Source organism: Phytophthora cinnamomi (assembly GCF_018691715.1).
Source record: "Phytophthora cinnamomi strain GKB4 chromosome Unknown Contig127, whole genome shotgun sequence".
Taxonomy (NCBI): Eukaryota; Oomycota; class Peronosporomycetes; order Peronosporales; family Peronosporaceae; genus Phytophthora; species Phytophthora cinnamomi.
The window spans coordinates 1,022,137-1,040,996 of NW_027151060.1; the positions used below are offsets into that span (position 1 = coordinate 1,022,137).

At 53.6% G+C, this 18,860-nt stretch overlaps 9 protein-coding genes across 11 annotated transcripts; 1 reads left to right on the forward strand and 8 right to left on the reverse strand.

Annotated features, from left to right (window-relative positions):
• Positions 1-814: 814 nt before the first annotated feature.
• On the reverse strand, positions 815-3,178 carry IUM83_07281 (putative endo-1,3(4)-beta-glucanase; the record flags this gene model as incomplete). The annotated part of the gene is made up of 1 exon (XM_067931565.1): positions 815-3,178. One exon carries the CDS (start codon positions 3,176-3,178, stop codon positions 815-817), a length of 2,364 nt encoding a protein of 787 aa, XP_067780343.1.
• A 646-nt stretch (positions 3,179-3,824) lies between these two features.
• On the reverse strand, positions 3,825-4,943 carry IUM83_07282 (uncharacterized protein; the record flags this gene model as incomplete). The annotated part of the gene is made up of 1 exon (XM_067931566.1): positions 3,825-4,943. One exon carries the CDS (start codon positions 4,941-4,943, stop codon positions 3,825-3,827), a length of 1,119 nt encoding a protein of 372 aa, XP_067780301.1.
• Positions 4,944-5,124: 181 nt separating this feature from the next.
• IUM83_07283 (Acyl-CoA N-acyltransferase) lies at positions 5,125-6,222 on the reverse strand (the record flags this gene model as incomplete). Its single annotated transcript, XM_067931567.1, has 1 exon — positions 5,125-6,222. One exon carries the CDS (start codon positions 6,220-6,222, stop codon positions 5,125-5,127), a length of 1,098 nt encoding a protein of 365 aa, XP_067780300.1.
• A 605-nt stretch (positions 6,223-6,827) lies between these two features.
• IUM83_07284 (Acyl-CoA N-acyltransferase) lies at positions 6,828-7,502 on the reverse strand (the record flags this gene model as incomplete). The annotated part of the gene is made up of 1 exon (XM_067931568.1): positions 6,828-7,502. The coding sequence occupies one exon, from the start codon at positions 7,500-7,502 to the stop codon at positions 6,828-6,830; it is 675 nt and encodes a 224-aa protein (XP_067780235.1).
• A 69-nt stretch (positions 7,503-7,571) lies between these two features.
• IUM83_07285 (uncharacterized protein) lies at positions 7,572-8,128 on the forward strand (the record flags this gene model as incomplete). The annotated part of the gene is made up of 2 exons (XM_067931569.1): positions 7,572-7,645; positions 7,726-8,128. The coding sequence occupies 2 exons, from the start codon at positions 7,572-7,574 to the stop codon at positions 8,126-8,128; spliced, it is 477 nt and encodes a 158-aa protein (XP_067780234.1).
• Positions 8,129-8,174: 46 nt separating this feature from the next.
• Positions 8,175-11,403, reverse strand: IUM83_07286 (uncharacterized protein; the record flags this gene model as incomplete). Its single annotated transcript, XM_067931570.1, has 8 exons — positions 8,175-8,730; positions 8,812-9,264; positions 9,331-9,464; positions 9,535-9,834; positions 9,903-9,937; positions 10,828-10,997; positions 11,058-11,116; positions 11,188-11,403. 8 exons carry the CDS (start codon positions 11,401-11,403, stop codon positions 8,175-8,177), a joined length of 1,923 nt encoding a protein of 640 aa, XP_067780238.1.
• Positions 11,404-12,780: 1,377 nt separating this feature from the next.
• IUM83_07287 (uncharacterized protein) lies at positions 12,781-14,580 on the reverse strand (the record flags this gene model as incomplete). Of its 2 annotated transcripts, none has more annotated exons than XM_067931572.1 (1): positions 12,781-14,580. In XM_067931572.1, the coding sequence occupies one exon, from the start codon at positions 14,578-14,580 to the stop codon at positions 12,781-12,783; it is 1,800 nt and encodes a 599-aa protein (XP_067780237.1). The 2 variants fall into 2 exon arrangements, with proteins under 2 accessions (XP_067780237.1, XP_067780236.1); XM_067931571.1 differs by having other exon boundaries at positions 12,781-13,728.
• A 123-nt stretch (positions 14,581-14,703) lies between these two features.
• Positions 14,704-15,671, reverse strand: IUM83_07288 (uncharacterized protein; the record flags this gene model as incomplete). Of its 2 annotated transcripts, XM_067931574.1 has the most annotated exons (2): positions 14,704-15,048; positions 15,144-15,671. In XM_067931574.1, the coding sequence occupies 2 exons, from the start codon at positions 15,669-15,671 to the stop codon at positions 14,704-14,706; spliced, it is 873 nt and encodes a 290-aa protein (XP_067780415.1). The 2 variants fall into 2 exon arrangements, with proteins under 2 accessions (XP_067780415.1, XP_067780416.1); XM_067931573.1 differs by lacking the exon at positions 15,144-15,671 and having other exon boundaries at positions 14,704-15,096.
• Positions 15,672-15,894: 223 nt separating this feature from the next.
• On the reverse strand, positions 15,895-16,209 carry IUM83_07289 (U3 small nucleolar RNA-associated protein 15; the record flags this gene model as incomplete). The annotated part of the gene is made up of 1 exon (XM_067931575.1): positions 15,895-16,209. One exon carries the CDS (start codon positions 16,207-16,209, stop codon positions 15,895-15,897), a length of 315 nt encoding a protein of 104 aa, XP_067780403.1.
• Positions 16,210-18,860: the final 2,651 nt, after the last annotated feature.

Sequence of the window (18,860 nt, forward strand, 5' to 3'; positions counted from 1 at the left end):
CTTTCAGTGGGCGGTCGCACTTCATGCCTTGACGTCCAAAAAAGAGGAATGTGGTTAACACTATTTATAGAATATACCCAAACGCCTGGAAATCTCCCATTTCGAGCGGCGGCTCCAGCCGAGGGGCTTGCTTCTTGCATTGCAATGCCTTACAAGACCGATAGCTCATCGCGTAGAGGAGATCAAGCTCTATTCAATGCTTGTCTTTGCTTCATACGTTGTTAATTTACGGATTTAAAAAAAAATTGGTCGAGCATACAAAACGGCGATTTTGTGTGACCATCGTACAAAAAAGCTGTGTTAAAAGCATTTTCCTAGCCGAGCGCGGCGAGGACATGGAGCTCGGTAAGTAGCTTAAGTACGAACCACTTTGGTTGGGAAAAATATATCAGAAAACCACCATTTTTTTTTAGAAAAACCTCAATCATTGAAAAAACGATCAGTTTGCTTGAGAAAAGGTGTATATACCGAGATATATCACACAGTTTATAAACAATCATAGAGTATTGCTGTTTCGATTTTAAATTTTGCCGAATTAAACTTAGAATTTGCAGTTTTGTTTTGAAATTGAAAAAGGTGTATTTTAATATAATACATAATAACGTTAGTTGTGTTGACCAGAAAGAGGCACAAGTTGAAGTGAAGTGGGTTAAAGCGTGTTTTCGAGCTAGCAAGTGTTGTTCTACTACTACTTACTACGTGTTGAATGAGGGATTGAAAGGAAAGTGACATCGTAAGGACGACGGGCGGTTGATCGCCGACCAGCGTGTCGGTGGCCTTCCGCTGGGCCATGACAACGCGGCCTAGTAGGCGCTCACTCGGCGAAGCTGGCGGCCATGTAGAGCGCCCAGGAGCGCGAGAGGCCGTCGTCCATCGTGGCCTTCTGCAGCACGCCCAGCGCGCGCTGCTTGTCCACCATGGCGAAGTTCGCGTACAGCAACGAGAGCCACGCGTTGCTCGTGTCCTCGCGCGTGACGATGGTCTCCTTGGCCAGCACCTGGTCCCACTCCTCCTGCACGAACTGCTTGGTGCGCACGAACTCGGTGACGGCCGACACGGGGATCATCTGGATGCCGTGGATGCAGTACTTCTCGGCGCTAAACCACGTCGCGTAGTCCACCTTGTTGTCGAAGAAGATGCCCGTGACCTTGTTGGGGCGAAAGTTGGTCGGGTGGATCTGGTTCGCGTCTTCGATCAGGAAGTACGTCTTGATGGCGTGGGCGTTCACGCGCGTCATGAGCTTTCCGACGGCCTCAACGGCGGCGTTGTTTGTGGCCTTGCCGTACATGTACATCCCGAAGGCGAAGTTGACATCCTCAGAGGTACTCTCCTGGTCCTTGCCATCGGCAAACGGGGTGACGCCGTGAGAGTACGAGTGGCCACGAAACCAGTCGAACGAACGGAAGCGCGTGAAGTACTTGTCCTCCGCGTCGGAGTTGGCGACATCGCGCACGAGCAGATTGGCCATGGTGTTAAGTTTGCCCAAGTCGCTCCAGTTCGCGTCGAGGCGGTTGATGATGGCCGCCGTGTGGATCCAGTAGCCATAGTGGAAGTGGTGGTCGTTGTACATGGTGTTGCCGAAGTCGGAGTTGACATCCTTCGTCTTGAAACCTTGCGAACTCACGATCCCACCGTATATCTGGTCGTACTGGAGCTTGTTGGTCCAGCTGTTGGTCACAAACGGCGCCATCACGCCGCGCAATTTGCTCAGGCACGTGTTCAGGAGGTTCTTGTCTCCACCCACGACGGCCGCATCGTTCGCAATCAAACACAGCGATGCATACTTTTGCGCGGCCTTTCCGTTGAAATAGTAGCTGCCATCAAGCGGAATGGACCACGCGCCGTTGATGTCTTCGCCCAGGTGGTCGAGAACGCGCTGCTGCTGAGCCACATCTGACGCAATTTTGCGGGACGGGTAGAAGTCTTCGGGCACTTGCTGAGTTTCCTTGATCTCCCAGACAGGATCAGCAGAACCGCCCGGCGTCGTGAAAGCCTGGTACACTCCGCGAGTCGTCGAAAATGCAACCAGGCCGTCAACCTGGCGGACCCCGGTGCTTGTGTCAATCGTCTCGACAAGGTGCTTCGTAGCGAAGTGGAGAAGACCAACAGAGCAATCACCCGCCGTCTTCCACTTGAACGCGTAGGAGCTGTCGTCGTGAAGCTCCACATCCGCTGCTTGCACGATGCACAACTTGTGTTGGTCGAGGGTTCTCACCCAGGAGTCGTCACCAACGAGCGCCACGCGCAAGATGCCATCGAAGGATCCAGTGCTTTTGAGCGCGGAGTTGCCATCAGGAGTCAAAGTGATTCCCTTCTCACTTCGACCGTCGCTTGAAAGCGCGTAGATCACCCACTTCTCGCCGGAATTGTACGTAAGCACGAACTTGGAGCCTTGCACCTGGCCACCAAGGGGCTGGCCGTTGACACTGGAAATCGCAGCACTCGACACAAGACGAGGAGTGAGCCCCGAATACTTCATCGAGCTGTACACCATGCCAGACACAAGGTCCGACACCATGGTGCCACTCGAGGAGCTGGAAGAAAACTTCACAGTCACACCTTGGTCTGCCCAGTCTACGACTTGGAAGTTCGGCTTCTGGTACGCGATCTCTTCGGCTGAAAACATGAACTCGCGAACCATCCCGTGCGCGTAGTACTTGACGGCACCGCTGTTTCCGGAGCTTCCACCGCTAAAGCGACTGCGATACGGGTAGCTCACAGACATGCCGAAGGGTGCGTTGTCGACAACCATTTGCAGGGAGTATGGGTTGGGCCAGATAGGCTGAATGGCAGCGTTCGAGTCGTGCGCAATGATGTTGCCCCACCAGTTGTTCGTCGGGATAGCACGGTTCTTGATCACCGACGAATCCAGATACTTGGGAGGACAGAAGTCCATCATGGCGTCCGTGTGCTCGACCAGGTAGCTTGGTGGTTCCAAAGCTCCAAGCGTTGTCGAATTACTGGTGCCGACGTTGAGGGTTCCCGGAGTTTCCGGGGCTGAAGAAGCTGCATCAGAGTTGGAGTTGGTGTCATTCGACACGGGCGCATACGATGGCCCCACATCACCACCAATGCTGGAACTGCCATTCCTGCCGAGATCTTGTCCAGAAACGTTAGAAAGCTGCAGGTGATGGAGAACTGCCCCAAACCCGATCAAAGCTGTCGCGGAGATCTTCATGGTCCTTCCAGGAGACGATAGTAGCTTGGCGTTCTTGACTGCTTGTTGGGAGTCAAAATGACAAGTGAGTCCACTACTCTACTTTCGCCGTAGCAGGCTGCAAGAAGGTGATGTCCATGAAGTTCCTCCTTGAAGTCGTGGCGACGTAAGTCGCTACGTACTCCAGTGCACCACTTGCACACGCTCGACGATCAGGCGGAAGCAAACGCCGTTGTAAATCCAGTCGTTCGGGCCTCAACCAGCCTCTTACGCCCAACGCAGGTCAGTTGTTTGACCTGCGTTGGGCGTAAGTGGCTGGTTAAGAGGTCTTTGCTGCTAGCGACAACTTGTTAGTCAATCGCACGTGCCAAAGCAGACTCAGACTTGAGCAAACACACAAAAAACAAAGCAAGGGTGATATCCACTGCGGTCAGCACGATTCGACGAATTCCTGGAAAACAAAAAGTCGATCGAGTTCAAAAAGATATGCTGCGCCAAAACTTGATATTTGTCAGCATTCATCTGAGTACGCCACGCCATCTTGAATTCAACCCGCCGAGACCATGCACAGTACACCATGATCAATCGATCGAACAGCGCTTTGCCACCCACAAGTTTTCGGTGTTATCCTTCCCAAAGGATCAGTGCATTGGAGCACTGCATCGGTTTAGACCCAGGCATATTTTTCATTGCTGAACCAACGAGGAAGATACGCCTGCGAGCTCACATTCCCGCCGTGAAACACCATGGCACTTGACAGCGAGAGCTGGCGCTCAGCCACCTCAATCTCAACGAGATGGCGGACTTCGTCGCGCACTAAACCAGACGGCGGGTCCCAGATTACGACTTTCGTGAGCTTGAACTTGCGTGCTTCTTGCATCGCCACGTCCAGCAAAACACGGGTGGTCTCAGCAGCATTGTCACCGGAATCTGGGAACCGAGCACGATCTAAGTACAGCGTCGATTCCTTCAAGTTGTGCCACCAGATCACGAAAGCGTCATCGTTGATCTTGACACCACAACGTGCGGGCAGCTCGTCGAACCCTGCCACTCGCGCGTAGTGCACGCCGTTGACGAACTGCCACTCAATCGAGCCGCGGGTCGGCAGGATCAAGAAGGCCTCACGCCCCTGAAACTTCTCGCCAGACAACTCCTCCACCAAGCGGGCGTTATCAGCTTCGAGGAACTTCCCCAGCTCATCGTCCACGAGCAACGTCTCGAACTCGGCGCTGTCGTTACCGCTGTCGATAGTCTTGGCGTTCCGAGGGTGGTCAACCTCCAGTGTAGCCATCTTGGATGGGTGGCACTTCCACCCGAGCTTGTCATAGTACGTCGGTCCGACGTCCGAGTAGAGCACAGAGACCAACGCTTTAGGGAGCTGCTCGAGCTGCTTAGCCACTTCGGTGAGAAAGAAGCCTGCAAGCCCGCGCTTTCGGAATTCCGGGAGCGTGTAGACCGAGCTGACTTGGTACGAGTAGCCATTTTCGACCTCCCCCGAGCTCCGGCGGTAGACGCAGGGGAACCGAAGGGTTTTGCAGTGGCAATACAGCAAGTCTCGACCGGCTACGAGCCCCGCGTCACTCAAGCCGGATTTCTCTTCAGATTTGTCCACGAGGGCCCAGAAGAGAGCTCCAGCCTCGGAGAAGACGGTGGCGCGCTGCGCTTCATCTTTCTGCTGCCATTGCTGCACGTCCAGCAGAGGAGCTCCCCAGTGCTCGTGGTCGTCGGTCTTGCACTGCACCTTGAGCGCCTCCTGCGTCAATTGCACCAGGCGGAACATGTCCATCGTGAAGAGGGGGAGGAATGACACACACACACATCATCGATCATGAAATTCCAGCTAAGTACGAATATGTTGAAGTGGCATGGCTGCGTTGAGCACCATGGACTTGCTGTATGACTTCAGTGGCCCTTGGCTTTGCCAAGGAGCAATGTATTATTATGGTCCATTGTTTATGGATACCAATCTAGACCCAGGCGTACTTTTCGTTCCCGAGCCAGTGAGGAAGAGGGGCCGTGGACGCTTCACTGTTCCCGTGGCCAAACACCATAGCACTCGATAGCGAATCCACGCGCTCGACAAGCTCAATTTCGAGATGGCTGCGCACTTCGTCATGCAACAGACCAGAGGGTGGGTCCCAGATAGCAACCTTCTTCAGCTTGAATTTGCGTGCTTCCTCTAAAGCCGTGCTCAGCAGTAGTCGCGTGGTCTCGGCAGCACCGTCACCAGCCTCCGGGAAACGAGCACGAACCACGTAGAGCGTTGACTCCTTCAAATTGTGGCACCAAATGACGAACGCATTCTCGTGAATCTTCACACCACAGCGCGACGGGAGCTCGTCGTACCCTCGGACCCGAGCAAAGTGCACCCCAATGCAGAATTGCCACTCTAAGGAATCGCGAGTCGGCAGCACCGCAAACGCCTCTCCTCCTTGAAATCTCTCGCTCGATAGCTCGTCCACAAGCCTGGCGTTATCCGCCTGGAAAAATGCGTCGAGCTTGTCGTCCAGAAACAAAGACTCGATCTCCACTTCAGTCTCATTGGAGTTGGCGTTGTGCGGGTGGGCGACGTCCAGCGTCGCCATCTTGGACGGGTGCAACCTCCACCCGAGCTTGTCATAGTACGTCGGTCCAATGTCCGAGTACAGCACGGACACCAAAGCTCTCGGGAGCTTTCCCAACTGTTTGGCTACTTCTTTCATGAAAAACGTCGCGAGTCCACGCTTGCGGTGTTCTGGCAGTGTGAACACCGACCCGATGTGGTGCGAGTATCCGCGCTCAATCTCTCCAGAGCTACGGCGGACAGCGCAATCGAAGCGGTGGCTTTCACAGTGGCAATACAACACAGTCTGACCCGGCACCAATTCCGTTGAGTCCCCGTTGTCCTCCACGAGGGCCCAGAAATTGGAGCCGCGCTGGGAGAAGGCCGTCGCACGTTGCAACTCTTCTTTGCGCTGGTATTGCTGGAGATCCAGCGTCGGCGCGCCCCATTCCTCAAAGTCGTCCACGTTGCATTGGATCTTGAGCGTCTCCTGCGTCAATTGCACCAGGCGGAACTTGTCCATCCTGAAGAGGGGGAGGAATGACACACACACACACATCATCGATCATGAAATTCCAGCTAAGTACGAATATGTTGAAGTGGCATGGCTGCGTTGAGCACCATGGACTTGCTGTATGACTTCAGTGGCCCTTGGCTTTGCCAAGGAGCAATGTATTATTATGGTCCATTGTTTATGGATACCAATCTAGACCCAGGCGTACTTTTCGTTCCCGAGCCAGTGAGGAAGAGGGGCCGTGGACGCTTCACTGTTCCCGTGGCCAAACACCATAGCACTCGATAGCGAATCCACGCGCTCGACAAGCTCAATTTCGAGATGGCTGCGCACTTCGTCATACAACAGACCAGAGGGTGGGTCCCAGATAGCAACCTTCTTCAGCTTGAATTTGCGTGCTTCCTCTAAAGCCGTGCTCAGCAGTAGTCGCGTGGTCTCGGCAGCACCGTCACCAGCCTCCGGGAAACGAGCACGAACCACGTAGAGCGTTGACTCCTTCAAATTGTGGCACCAAATGACGAACGCATTCTCGTGAATCTTCACACCACAGCGCGACGGGAGCTCGTCGTACCCTCGGACCCGAGCAAAGTGCACCCCAATGCAGAATTGCCACTCTAAGGAATCGCGAGTCGGCAGCACCGCAAACGCCTCTCCTCCTTGAAATCTCTCGCTCGATAGCTCGTCCACAAGCCTGGCGTTATCCGCCTGGAAAATGCGTCGAGCTTGTCGTCCAGAAACAAAGACTCGATCTCCACTTCAGTCTCATTGGAGTTGGCGTTGTGCGGGTGGGCGACGTCCAGCGTCGCCATCTTGGACGGGTGCAACCTCCACCCGAGCTTGTCATAGTACGTCGGTCCAATGTCCGAGTACAGCACGGACACCAAAGCTCTCGGGAGCTTTCCCAACTGTTTGGCTACTTCTTTCATGAAAAACGTCGCGAGTCCACGCTTGCGGTGTTCTGGCAGTGTGAACACCGACCCGATGTGGTGCGAGTATCCGCGCTCAATCTCTCCAGAGCTACGGCGGACAGCGCAATCGAAGCGGTGGCTTTCACAGTGGCAATACAACACAGTCTGACCCGGCACCAATTCCGTTGAGTCCCCGTTGTCCTCCACGAGGGCCCAGAAATTGGAGCCGCGCTGGGAGAAGGCCGTCGCACGTTGCAACTCTTCTTTGCGCTGGTATTGCTGGAGATCCAGCGTCGGCGCGCCCCATTCCTCAAAGTCGTCTACCTTGCATTGGATCTTGAGCTCCTCCTGCGTCAACTGCACCACGCGGAACGTGGACATCGTCGATCTTGTGAAATGAGGGGATCCCGTGCTCAGTAAAGTACGATCACAAGCTGGTGGAGAGCAGCAATGGACGGTGCGGAGGCATTTGTCGGCGATGGGAACTACGTGGGCGATGGCGGCGAGTTGCTGCAGCGTTTGTGGTACAGAACTGGATTGTGTAATTCGTTAGTGACGTTTTTGCCTAATTGATGGCTGGGTTGGTTGTTGTGCTACGGGGTAGGGAGTTTGCCTCGTGGAAGATGATCCGCAACTGCCCCGGTCGATACGTTGTCAGGCACAAGAAGCAAGCTCCGTTCTTGGTCGACGGGGTGCCTGTGACTGCCGTTGACACTGAAGACTTTGTCCGGAAAGCACTGGCGAAATCCGAGAGTGACGTGCCTGCTATCGTTGTGCACGACCTGGTGAGTCCGCGCTGCGTTGATCGAGTCAAGGTTGTGGTGTTCGGAGCTGAGGGAAGCGGTGGTGGTGTTATCACCTACTGCAAGCGAGAACCTGCGTCATCGAATGAAGGACAGGATGCAGCAGTTGTCTACGTCCACACTTTGAACACGGCGACCGGCTTGCGCAGAAAGCTTGGAGGTTTACAGATCGACCACGTCCTCAGACTGACGGACGACAACTGAGAGCATAAATGGACAAGGATTTTTAAGTGTAACGATAGGTAGGTCTTTATCGTTGGTTGCGAAACTCTGCGAGCGTTTGCTGGAATGCTTGCATGGATTGTTGCGCTTGGATCACTGCCTGCTGATCTCTGTAGGTCGCTAGCTGCGCGATTTTGCGGGATCGATCACTCGTCCACTTCTTGTAAAGAAAACTTTGGGCATCGCGAGTCGGCCTATGGAATTCGATAAATTGCTGGCCACAGCCAACTCCAACGATTAAACTCTGAGTGTCTGAAGAATCTGCGATCGGTGCTTTCGCGCAGCGAGTTGCGTTGTACGGGGGGGCATTTTCTGCTCGAGCGATTAGCTCGTTCACTAGTGCAGTCGAGTCGAAGATCGTGGGCTCTTGGTTAGGCGCCATACTGTCTTGATCGGCACCACTGAAGGATGACGCCGCTGTTGGATCAAGCAGCTCTTGTAGCTTATGCCTGGACTCGTTCATCGCTGCTGCCATCTCTGAAGATCTTGCAGTGAGTTGTTGCTGCAGTTGTCGCAACTCCTCCTCTTCTTCCTCCAACGTTTTACCACTGGCGCTGCAGACCTCCATTTCGCGCAGAGCAGCCCTGTATTTCCGGCACATAAAATACATCGCAACTGTCAGATAACATTGCTACCTACCCGATGCAACATCCAAGGCAGCATACTTTGTCGAGGCGATTTGATCTTGAATGTCCTGCGTCATTTGCTGTTTCATAGCTTCCAAAGCAGCGACGTTCGATGGTCGCGATGAGATTGTGCTCGTGTCGAGAACTCGGGGTTTTGTCGGCGGGTTCGGATCTTCCGGAATCTCCTTGTTTGTAGAGAGCTGCGATAGCTTTGAAAACAGTTTCGTTGTGTGCGGGAGGTCTTCACTTACTCGTGTACGTGTGACTCGCTTCTCATAGTTTGAAGCCGGAAGTAATGCAAGTTTGTGCTCGATTTGGTTGTCCATGCTCTCGTCGAATTCACCCCGCTTGAACTTTTCTACTCGCATTTGCGCCTCCGCCGCAACGCGATGCATTTTGTCATACTCAGCTTGGAGTTTCGCTAGTGCTATACCTTTGACGTGAAGCTGGTTATCGCTGGTTTCAAGCTTCTCTTCCAATGCACTTTTCTGCCTGAAACAGAACGAAATTTTGTAAAACAAAATTCCCACTTGAGGTCATCAACAGTAGCAAACCTACCTCTGAATATCTGTGGCGTTTGCAATGTGACAAGCCAATTCGCTGCGGCACTTGCGAAGATCTGTACGTAGCTCAGTGCAAAGCCGCTCCGTCTCGGTACGTCCAATGCGCAGTGCTGTAATCTCTTCTTCTAGCTGTAAAATACGTAGCATATCACTACATACACGGTGCTAGTTTGAGAAAGATTAGCATCGATGGACGTACCTCTACACGTTCGTTTTCGTACTGTGTTTTGTGCAAGCGAAGTAACTCCTGACCAGCACGCACTTCGACCTCCAGAATTTTTACTTGCGTCCTTGCCTGAGCTTCCAGGAAGTCTAGAAACTCAGCATTCGCCGAAGCTTTGGTCGCCAAGCTGTCGGCCGTTTCTCCGCTTCTAGCACCTGCCAATATCAAACACTCCTCAACCATATCAAGAATCTGTTGGTGTAGCTGGAGAACCGCGCGCTCGAACTCATTTGATAACTTGGTCGCTGATAACGCTGCAGAGGATGTACGTAGGATCTGCAAAACAAACCACATGGTCAGATCGAATCTCTCAATAAAAGCAATCTCTGCGCTACACTTATTACCGTTTCCATATCAAGAAGCTTGCTCTGAAGTACTTCTGTCGAATGTGCAGGATGCGAAAATGTGCTGCTGGTGGTCTGATCATATCTCGGAAGGTCATTCTCTGGCAGTCGATTAGCTCTTTGCGTAGTCGACTCCGACAAACCACTTGTGGTGTTATCCGCTGTCGATGTAGCCTTGGTCATTCCAAAAGCACTACTATCGATTGTTGAATCTTGGTGGTTTTCGATTGGAAATAATGGTGTTGAGAGTATGACGGCTCCTGTGGCAGGGTTTGTGATTGGATCTTCCTTGGTTGGTGCATGACGAGCTTGAACTGGGATAATTGGTTTCATATCACTGAGAACGCGCTCGTACTGGACTTGCTGAGTCACGCTTTCGTTCATTTCATTTTGCCTTCAGCAGAGAAAGTATCGCGGAAAGTACTGCCTGATTCGATCGAAGCATGTTCTTGGTCCGGGGTTCGCGTGCTCTCTTCAGGTTGTTGTAGCTCCGCAGTAGAGACCTCTTCGAAACCTGGCGCTATCTCAGGATTGCTTGATTTGGCCGAGACGAGCTGACTTTGCTCCGTCAATTCGTCTTGACCGAGATTCTCCACTGTAGGTTTCGATGACACATTGTCATGGAATTCTTCTCTCGTCGATATAGAGTCAGCTATTCCATCGTCCACATTGGCTTGGTCTGCATTTGCATCAGTATCTACCTGCACAAGTTGCGCTGGTAGTAATTGCTCCGATGAATGTTCCTCATGTTGCAACTCTTCATCTTCGATATCCTCAACTACGATAGTCTCGTCGTGGGGCTGCTGACAAGCTCTTCCACTTAATTCTGGAATCAGCTGCACTTGTATGTCTTCTGACAGACTTGATGCTTGAGGTGCCACCATACTGTTATTTGCTTTGGGATTCGTAGTGTCAGTCGACGTACCAGTCGCATCACCCTGAAGACATGAATTGTACGTAGTTTTTGAGTGCTTAGGGCTGTGTTCGTGTCGCTTTTCGCTTTGCCTTGGCTTGCGTCGACGGATCCGTATATTTGGAATCATTGTATGCTCAGCTTCCTCGGCACTTTCAGCATTAACGTAAGCTACAATTGCCCTACGCAAATAAGCACAGTTAGCGAAATGCTTATCCAGTTGCTCGTGGGTAGTTCAGTACCTGTTGCCTTGCTCGTTAATGCCGAGATTCTCGATCTCGCCAAATTTTCCAAACATTTCCTGAAAAAAAAAATACTGTAGTAATGAGGTCTTTTTCGTTCAAGGTTCCACAAAAAAAGTCGCTATTGTACCTCTAGCTGCTCAAACGTTAGGGTCAATTCTCCAGTATTCCAAGTAACTTGAACGAAATGCAGTTGTGTTGAGGGTTGGGTGGAAGGTATGTGGATAGGTGGAGGAGATACCAATTCTGGGATCGCCGGAATGTCCATTTCGGTTGCGCAGTCGTACGGCAGTACCGAGGCTTGTCGGATAAGGAACTCAGCGACGCATTTTCGATGACGCATCATGGTCTCTAGGAAGGGTGCAACAGAGATCCGAGTATTAGTACATCAAACTTGACAAAAGTGTGTAATTGCCTGGCCTACTCGAGCTCAACGTGGCTTTATCCTCCGTAGGCCGAATCAATGCGATGCCAACGTGCAAGGCCAGACTTGTCACATTCATCCTGCTGGGTCGACTTGCAGCAAGCTAGCACATCATGCGTGGTTGGTATCAGATTGCAGGTGCTAGTGTTGCTGCGACAACGTACATTATTCAAATGACCCAGGAAGACTTGTAGGAATTCCCGCGTGGTCGCGCGAATGTGTTTGAATTTCTCAACGACTGTCTGCCCCGCGTCTCCATCAATATGACCACTAGATGCAGCTTCCACAAGCTCGTGACTGATATCAGCAGGAACCAGTGGCGCATACATCTCGCTCAATATCTACGCATGAGCACAAGTTAACACAAACCGAAGATATGGATATGCATTCCTATCTATATTCCTACCTCCTTGGCAACGGTTGCGATGGAATGAGGGCTGTATAGAGTCAAATCAGGTAGGTTCCCTGGGGTTTTACAGAAACGAAGTATTTCCTTGCGCTCAAGCCCTACTCCAGCTTTGCTGTAAAGCCCTTCCTCTTCCAGGTGATTCTCGTCAAGGAACTGGACTAAGCGAGTGAGTTTGGCCAACATCGAAAGCGGGATCGATGTAGCCGATGATGCGGTGGCATCGCCACTGGCAAGACCTGCAGGGTTGCTGTTGGCCTTTCGAAATGAGGTTCTCGGAGACAAGAGCGCGCTTGTCGCCATCGCCTTGATCCACGAACGAGACTTCATCGATGCTCAACTCACGGGCTTGATAGATCGCTTGCAACTGCCGACGCTTTGCGTGTGAAACAAGTTGTGAGGGGAAATGTCCTTTATTGGGCCCAACAGACCTGGTGCTGTTGCTTCCTGAGTCTATTGACTCGGCATAGTGTTGGCGATGTATTGACGAGCGTCCTGTTCAGCAGACTCCACCAGACAGTCTTCAAACTCGCAGTCGCGGTCGGCGACGCGATAAACCCACGTGCCATCGACGCAAATCTTGATATCCCACGTACACGCTGAAGGTGACGTCAGAAAACTCACAACGTCTCCACTGTTACTACATTAGTATTACCCTGCGGGTTGTCGTCTGGCGTCGCAGTGGGGTGTCTAGCAAAACCACTACAAAAGACGCAGGTTGCCACCAAAATCAGCAGACGCACTGCACCACTCGCCGATGCCATGGTGAAGTTGTGCGTGGGTTCCTCCGGAAAGGAATGCAAAGAATAAGAATCTAGACGCTGATAGCAGCACGGGTCTAAGATCAAGTTGAAGTAGTATACGAATGATATTCATTGGTCGCGTCTATCTACCTACTTACTAGGAGTTGTTTCACTAAGTTGGCCCACGGCGAGGAGCTCCAGGTCTCCACGCACTTGCCGCACAAGCTGCGAAATATCCTCTTCGCCAGCGTGCTTCTGCTCCGCCGTTTGCAACAGGTGGCCCACGTGGTTCTGATGGCGCCTGAAGGCACCGGCCAGGTTGGACGTCCGCACAAGCGCTTGGAGTACGCGCAAACGGCGAGTCAAGACGACCACCTGCTGTTGAGCAGCCAAAAGCTCGTCCACGAATGAAGCAAAAATGTTTGCTTCACCATGAGCCAAAGTAGAGACACAAGCCTCCACCAGTAGTCGTTCCTGCTCACGCAAGTCAATCTCCTCCGGTGTGGCGGCTTGGTCGGACGACGGCGTCGCAGAGTAATTCGCCAAAATCTTCACACTCAAGGTTACCAGCTCTCGCTCCATCTCCGCAGGAATATCCGAACGTTGCTGGTGGCCCTCAACACTGCGGCTGGAATCGGAAGATACACACGTGCGGTAAAGCAGCACCAAGGTGTGCAGATCCGTGAAGTTCATTTCCTCCCGAGCCTGAGCCTTCGCAAGTGTCGGCGCTAAAATCTTCGGAAGAGAGTTGCCCAAGTTCATGGCGACGAATGTGCGGCACACATGATCCACAAGCTGCAGTTGCTGGCGCTGCTGGTGAGCGTTGGCTTCAACAGGAGCGAGCGCTGTACTCACCAGGAAACTCACGATGTGAGCAAGATCCACAGCCTCACGTCGCTGGAAAAGAATGTCCACCAGGAAGCTCTTCGCCTCGCTATAAATGCGAGAGCTCTTGCAGCAGCTTGCAAGAGCACGCAGTAGCGACACAGGATACCGAGGTAGATGGTACACAAGCGCCACGAAAGCCAGCTGGTCCGCCGCACCCAGAGCATCGAAGCGTGTCCTAGCCAGCATTCTCTGCTTCTCGTCCTCACTCATTGAAGGCGAAGGCACTGAAGCTAGGTCGAAGAAAGCAGATAGGTTCGTCAGCACGCTGTCCATCTGGTCACCACTGGCACACTCGGTCGGGAGCTGCTTGAGAACGGAGATCAATGCAAGCAAGCTGCGCCTGCCAAGCTCCATGTGCTGAGGGTCAAGCTGGCCGAGCAAGTCGGCAAGGCAGACTACCCACTGCATAACCATCGGCCACGGAAGCTTCTGACTCGGTCGCTGCTGACCACGCAACGCAATCTCCAACTGGTCGACAACAAACGCCGTGCAGCTACGGAAGCTCACCGACTTCGGCGTGCACAGCACGTAAAATTGCGTCACCGCCTCCAGTAAGAGGCTGCGCTCGTCAGCTGAGTTCTCCGCCGACGTGGGGGGACCGCTGCGCTGGGACACGGACGCCAAGATGAGCGTCACAACCTCGAGCAGCGGCTGAAGCACATTCTGCATACTGGCAACTGCACGGAGCTCAGGCGTTTCCTTGTACTTGGCAAGAGTGGTGACGACATACGCACACACGCGTTGCTCGAGCGATTCGCTCTGCGAAGCATCCTTGCCAGAACCGCGCATCAAAGCAGGAAGGCGGAGGTACTCGCACGCCAACTTCGAAAGTGCAGCGTTCATATCATGCCACCTGGACAGCACACCCAAACCGTCAGCCGCAGCTAGAGTCGCACTAGCGCTTGGGAGCATGGGGAAGCTCTCTGGTGCTAGAAGCTCTTCGCGCAGCTTCAGGGCTGCCTGGAAGAACTCCTTGTTGGCAGCGTCATCTGCCGAATCAACATTCAGCAAGTCGGTGTTGGCGCCAACCACAGCGGTCGTGCACTCCACAATGTACTTCATGTGCTCAACGTGAACGTCGGAGAGCGTCCGTGCTGCCTTCGAGGCACTCGAGCCACAAGTCCAGCAGTGCAGGCAGCAGCGCGCGCACTTTTCCTGCCAGGACGCGCTCGCCTTCTCCCCGTGCTAGTAGTCGCCGACGACGCAGCGAACATACTGGTCGCAACAAGCTGCGGAGCCGGGTACAGCAGCAGCGCCTTGGTCGTGGGCACCGAGGCCGAGCGCGCGCCCGCCGCTGCTGCGGCCTTGCCATCTCCCAGCCGCGTGCTCACTGACAGCAGCAGCTTGTGCAGCACCTTGAGCGCCGCGAACCGCAGCGCCAGCGCGCCCGAGGGCGCCTTGGGCTTTGCTCTTCTTCTGCCCGTTCTTGAGGTTCTTCCGCGCGCCCGCCGCCTTCTTCGAGGCGGCGCTGCTGGCCGCGTCCGAGCCCAGCAGCAGATCGTACGTGTTCTTCATGCGGATGCCCTGCGTCTGCGCGGCGCAGACCAGGTCCCCGAAGTTCTCCAGCAGCCTGGCCAGCGCCCGCGGCCGGCGTCCTCCCGCAGCAGCTCGGGCGCGACGTCCACCAGCTCGGCGATGGCTTTGAGCGCGTCCTGCCGCACGCCCACCTGCAGGTGCGTGAGGCCGCTGCACAAGTACGTGGCCACGAGCGTGGCGAACGGCGCCAGCACGCCGCGCAGCACCGGCAGCACGGCCGCCCAGGCCTGCACGGCGGCCTCGCGCACCACGGCCTCCTCGTCCAGCAGCGTGGGCAGGAAGCGCTCCAGCAGCACGGCCGCGTTGGCGCGCAGGTTGGCCGCCGCCTCCTGCGCGGCCAGCTCCTTCAGGCCCTGCAGCGCGCGCTGGCGCACGTGCGCGTTGTAGTGGCCCGCCTGTTGCAGCAGCTCCGGCAGCGCCTGGCGCCGGTGCGTGAGCTGCGCGGCGCCGCTCTTGTCCTGCAGCAGCGACTGCTCCAGCAGGTTGATGCGCCGCGACGTGATGCCCACGGACGTCACGTTGGCGGCGGGCGCGGCGCGCCGCCCGACCTTGCGCTTGGGCCGCTTGAAGTCCGCCGGCTTCTTCTTGGTCTTGGTGGCGGTCGCGGCGCGGGCCATGGCGGTGGAGTTGGGAAGTGCGGCGTTGGCTGGTCATAGAGTCCAGACGGGTCATTGGACGAAATGCAGGTGGTGAGGGGAGATGCGATTGGTAGATACTCAGGTGGACGAGGGATGACCGTCGGTGTCTATTGTTAGAGGACGTCAAATCAGGACGATTTACATGTATAACAAAAACGAACAGAAAGCAGATATGGGTCTATTTTGGCAGTGCTTCCGTAAATTACGGGTTGAACGAGGACAGCTCGCCGGGGTATTGCTCGTCGTACGCATTGTGGTATGCGCGCCAAATGCCAGCGTTCGGACTGTCGGTCGAGTCCAGCTTCAGAACCTTCTTGTAGATGACGTCCGGGGTCTTCTTTTCAGCCATCCATTGCTTGAACTGAGCGGTCTGCAGGTTCTTCGCGAACAGCTCCGTCTCTGGGTTCTTCGCTGCCGCTTGGATCATCGTCGCCAGCTTCTCGTCGCCGTAGCTCTTGGTGAACGTCTGAATCATCGTTGTCTCGGCGAACGGATACTCCTTGTTGAATGCCTTCATGTATGTGGTCCAAACACTGAGCAGCGGACTGGTGAGCAAGGAATCTCCAGCCTCGTCAAGCTTCAGGATTTTGAACAAGTTAGCCGGGTGATCTGGATTTGACATCCAGCTCTTGAGAACCTCGTTTTTGAACTTGGTGGCGCCGGCACTATTGACATTGTCAGCGGAAGCCAGGAGCTTGAGGAAGCCTCCTTCTTCTTTCTCAACGCTTTTGTGAGGGTTTCCACAAAGGTTTTTGCTTCCTTTGGGTTTTTGCTGTTGTAAGCCTCCAGGTAGTTGGTCCAAGTGTTCAACGGCGCGATATCGAAAAAAGTATCGTCCACCTTGCCCAGCTTCAGTACGGGAAGGATCCTTTCCGGCGTGTTGTTGTAGCTCAGCCAACGCTTCAGCTGTGCAGCCTCCAGCTTCTCGGCGATTTCCTTGGTGCTCGGGTTCTTTGCAGCAGCGGCAAGTATGTTTGAGGACAGTCATGGCCGCAGCAAGAGACTCCTCGGGGTCTCCTTGGTTGAGCATTTGCACGAATTTGGCCCACGACTTCCACTCTATGCTCTCCAGGACGTTGGTCTTCACAGTGTTGACTTGTAGCAGTCCGAAGACCTTGTCTGCGGACGTTCTTGTGCTCAGGTATTCGTCTAGCTTATGCTGCGTCACCGCGTTTTGGACGCTGGTCCACACTCTTTCAATGAAGCCACCCCTCTCTTCGTCATCGTCGTCGTCAGCGGTTTTCGCGGATGTGTGCGTTCTCAGGCTTTGCTAGAAAATTCGTCCGGATGATCAATAGCTGCGAGTCGGCGACGAGGGTTGGTTATCGTGGACTCTAGCGGTGCCGAGGTGGCATTGATACTTGTGGCGAGCACAGCAACAGCCAGAGCGATGTAGTCGATGCGCATGACGGCTTGCTTGGAGCTTGGAGCCTGTGGAGTGAGTGGTTGGAGGGTTGATAAGGAATGACTGTCGTCGATAAAGGCGTGAGGGTGGCGTTACGACGATCAAAGAGGACTCATGAACAGATCGTGAACAGATCATACATTTTGTTATGTAGCAAACGGGTGGTGCGATGATGAAAATGCAGCAGGTGATATCGGGTTGGCAGCGTGGGTGGAGCGTGCGTCGTCTTACCTGGAAAAAAAGTAGGCTCGCTCGCTGTTCTGCACACTACGTAGCCCAATATCGTGCTCTGGCTGTTAGTTAGAACTGCAATCCAATCTGTCCTACTGTAGATATGATTTCCATTTGCATATGCATGCAAGTAAATAAATCGCACGTCTCCCACAAAGGTTGTAAAATGAAACATGGGAGATCGGATTGGAGTAATGGTGACAATCTGCGGATAACCACTTTGATACTCACCATAAGATGGTACGGCAACTGCAGATGGGATAATTGCGTCCTGTAATCATCACGGGCATCCACGGTTCACGTACATATGTATTATCACAGTGTATAGTTTATGGTAGCAGCGATTCTATATTGACTAAAAGATGTGGATGATAACAATACAGAAGTTATTCTACTGTACTGGCATAACGCGCTAAGTCTTCACCTTCCCATGATACTCATGAGAGGCTGAAACACAAAACAATGGCATGCGCAAAGGCAATGAGCAATATAATACAACTGCTGTGAGGTTGAGTAGCCGACGCCACCACAGAGGTGGGTCGTGCTGACTCGAGATGCATCGCATGATGGTGCGTGGGCGACATGAGGTCGTACCCTTGGTTGTGACGAGAGCTGAATAAAGACCTCTCTTTTGCAAGCATCTTTCATTTGTGTGTGTATGCAACACAGTCACAGAGACAGTGACAGCTAGGTCAACTAAGCTACATCGAGGTCAGTTGCTCTTAGCCGTATCAGTAGCCTAGATTGAATGCACATCGCCTAGGAAGGCGGAGACGACAGTGCTGATCGTGGAGCTGAGGAGCACTCACTTCCCAATCGTGCACCTCAAGCACAAGTCGTCCCCTTCCCAAGGCCGCGGTCATTTACCATCGCCACCGCCAGCGCACTCCTCTCCTACATCTACTTGGCATGGTTGCTGTGACGCGCAGTCACCGCCTACAGCCTATGGACACTAGCCGTCAGGTTATGAGCCTAAATGGGCTCTCGTTAAAGCACCTTCGGGTTGAGCACCTTCCGCACCTTTGCGCACCTTTGCGCACCTTCAGCGTAGAAGTTGCGCACCCTCGTGCACCTTCGAGCACCTTCACTTGAGCACCTTTGAGCACCTTTGGCACCTTTGAGCACCTTCAAAATGAAGGTGCGCAACTTTTAGATGAACGGCGGCGCAACTCGAATATTTGCAATAGCGCGGTTAGCGCTAACAAGTGAACCGGTTACACGCGTCACACCGGCGGTCGTAACCGTAGTGTTGATTCATTTGGCAATTCCTCACAGTCCGACACAGTGCTGTGCAAGGCAAAGTAATATCGATTAGAAATAAGAGTTCTAGTTCGCTGAGCTGCTACGTCTAGCTATTTCATGCACGCCTCGCTACGATAATCAATACTCAACAGCCCCTCAACTGTACCAACGCTAAAGTTATGCCTCGCTACGGGCAGACGCTGTGAAAATCTGTTGATCTTCATGTCGGTCGCTAACACTTCGGGATCATCGCTAAACTTTGCATCGGTAGAGGTTTGTACTTCATCACA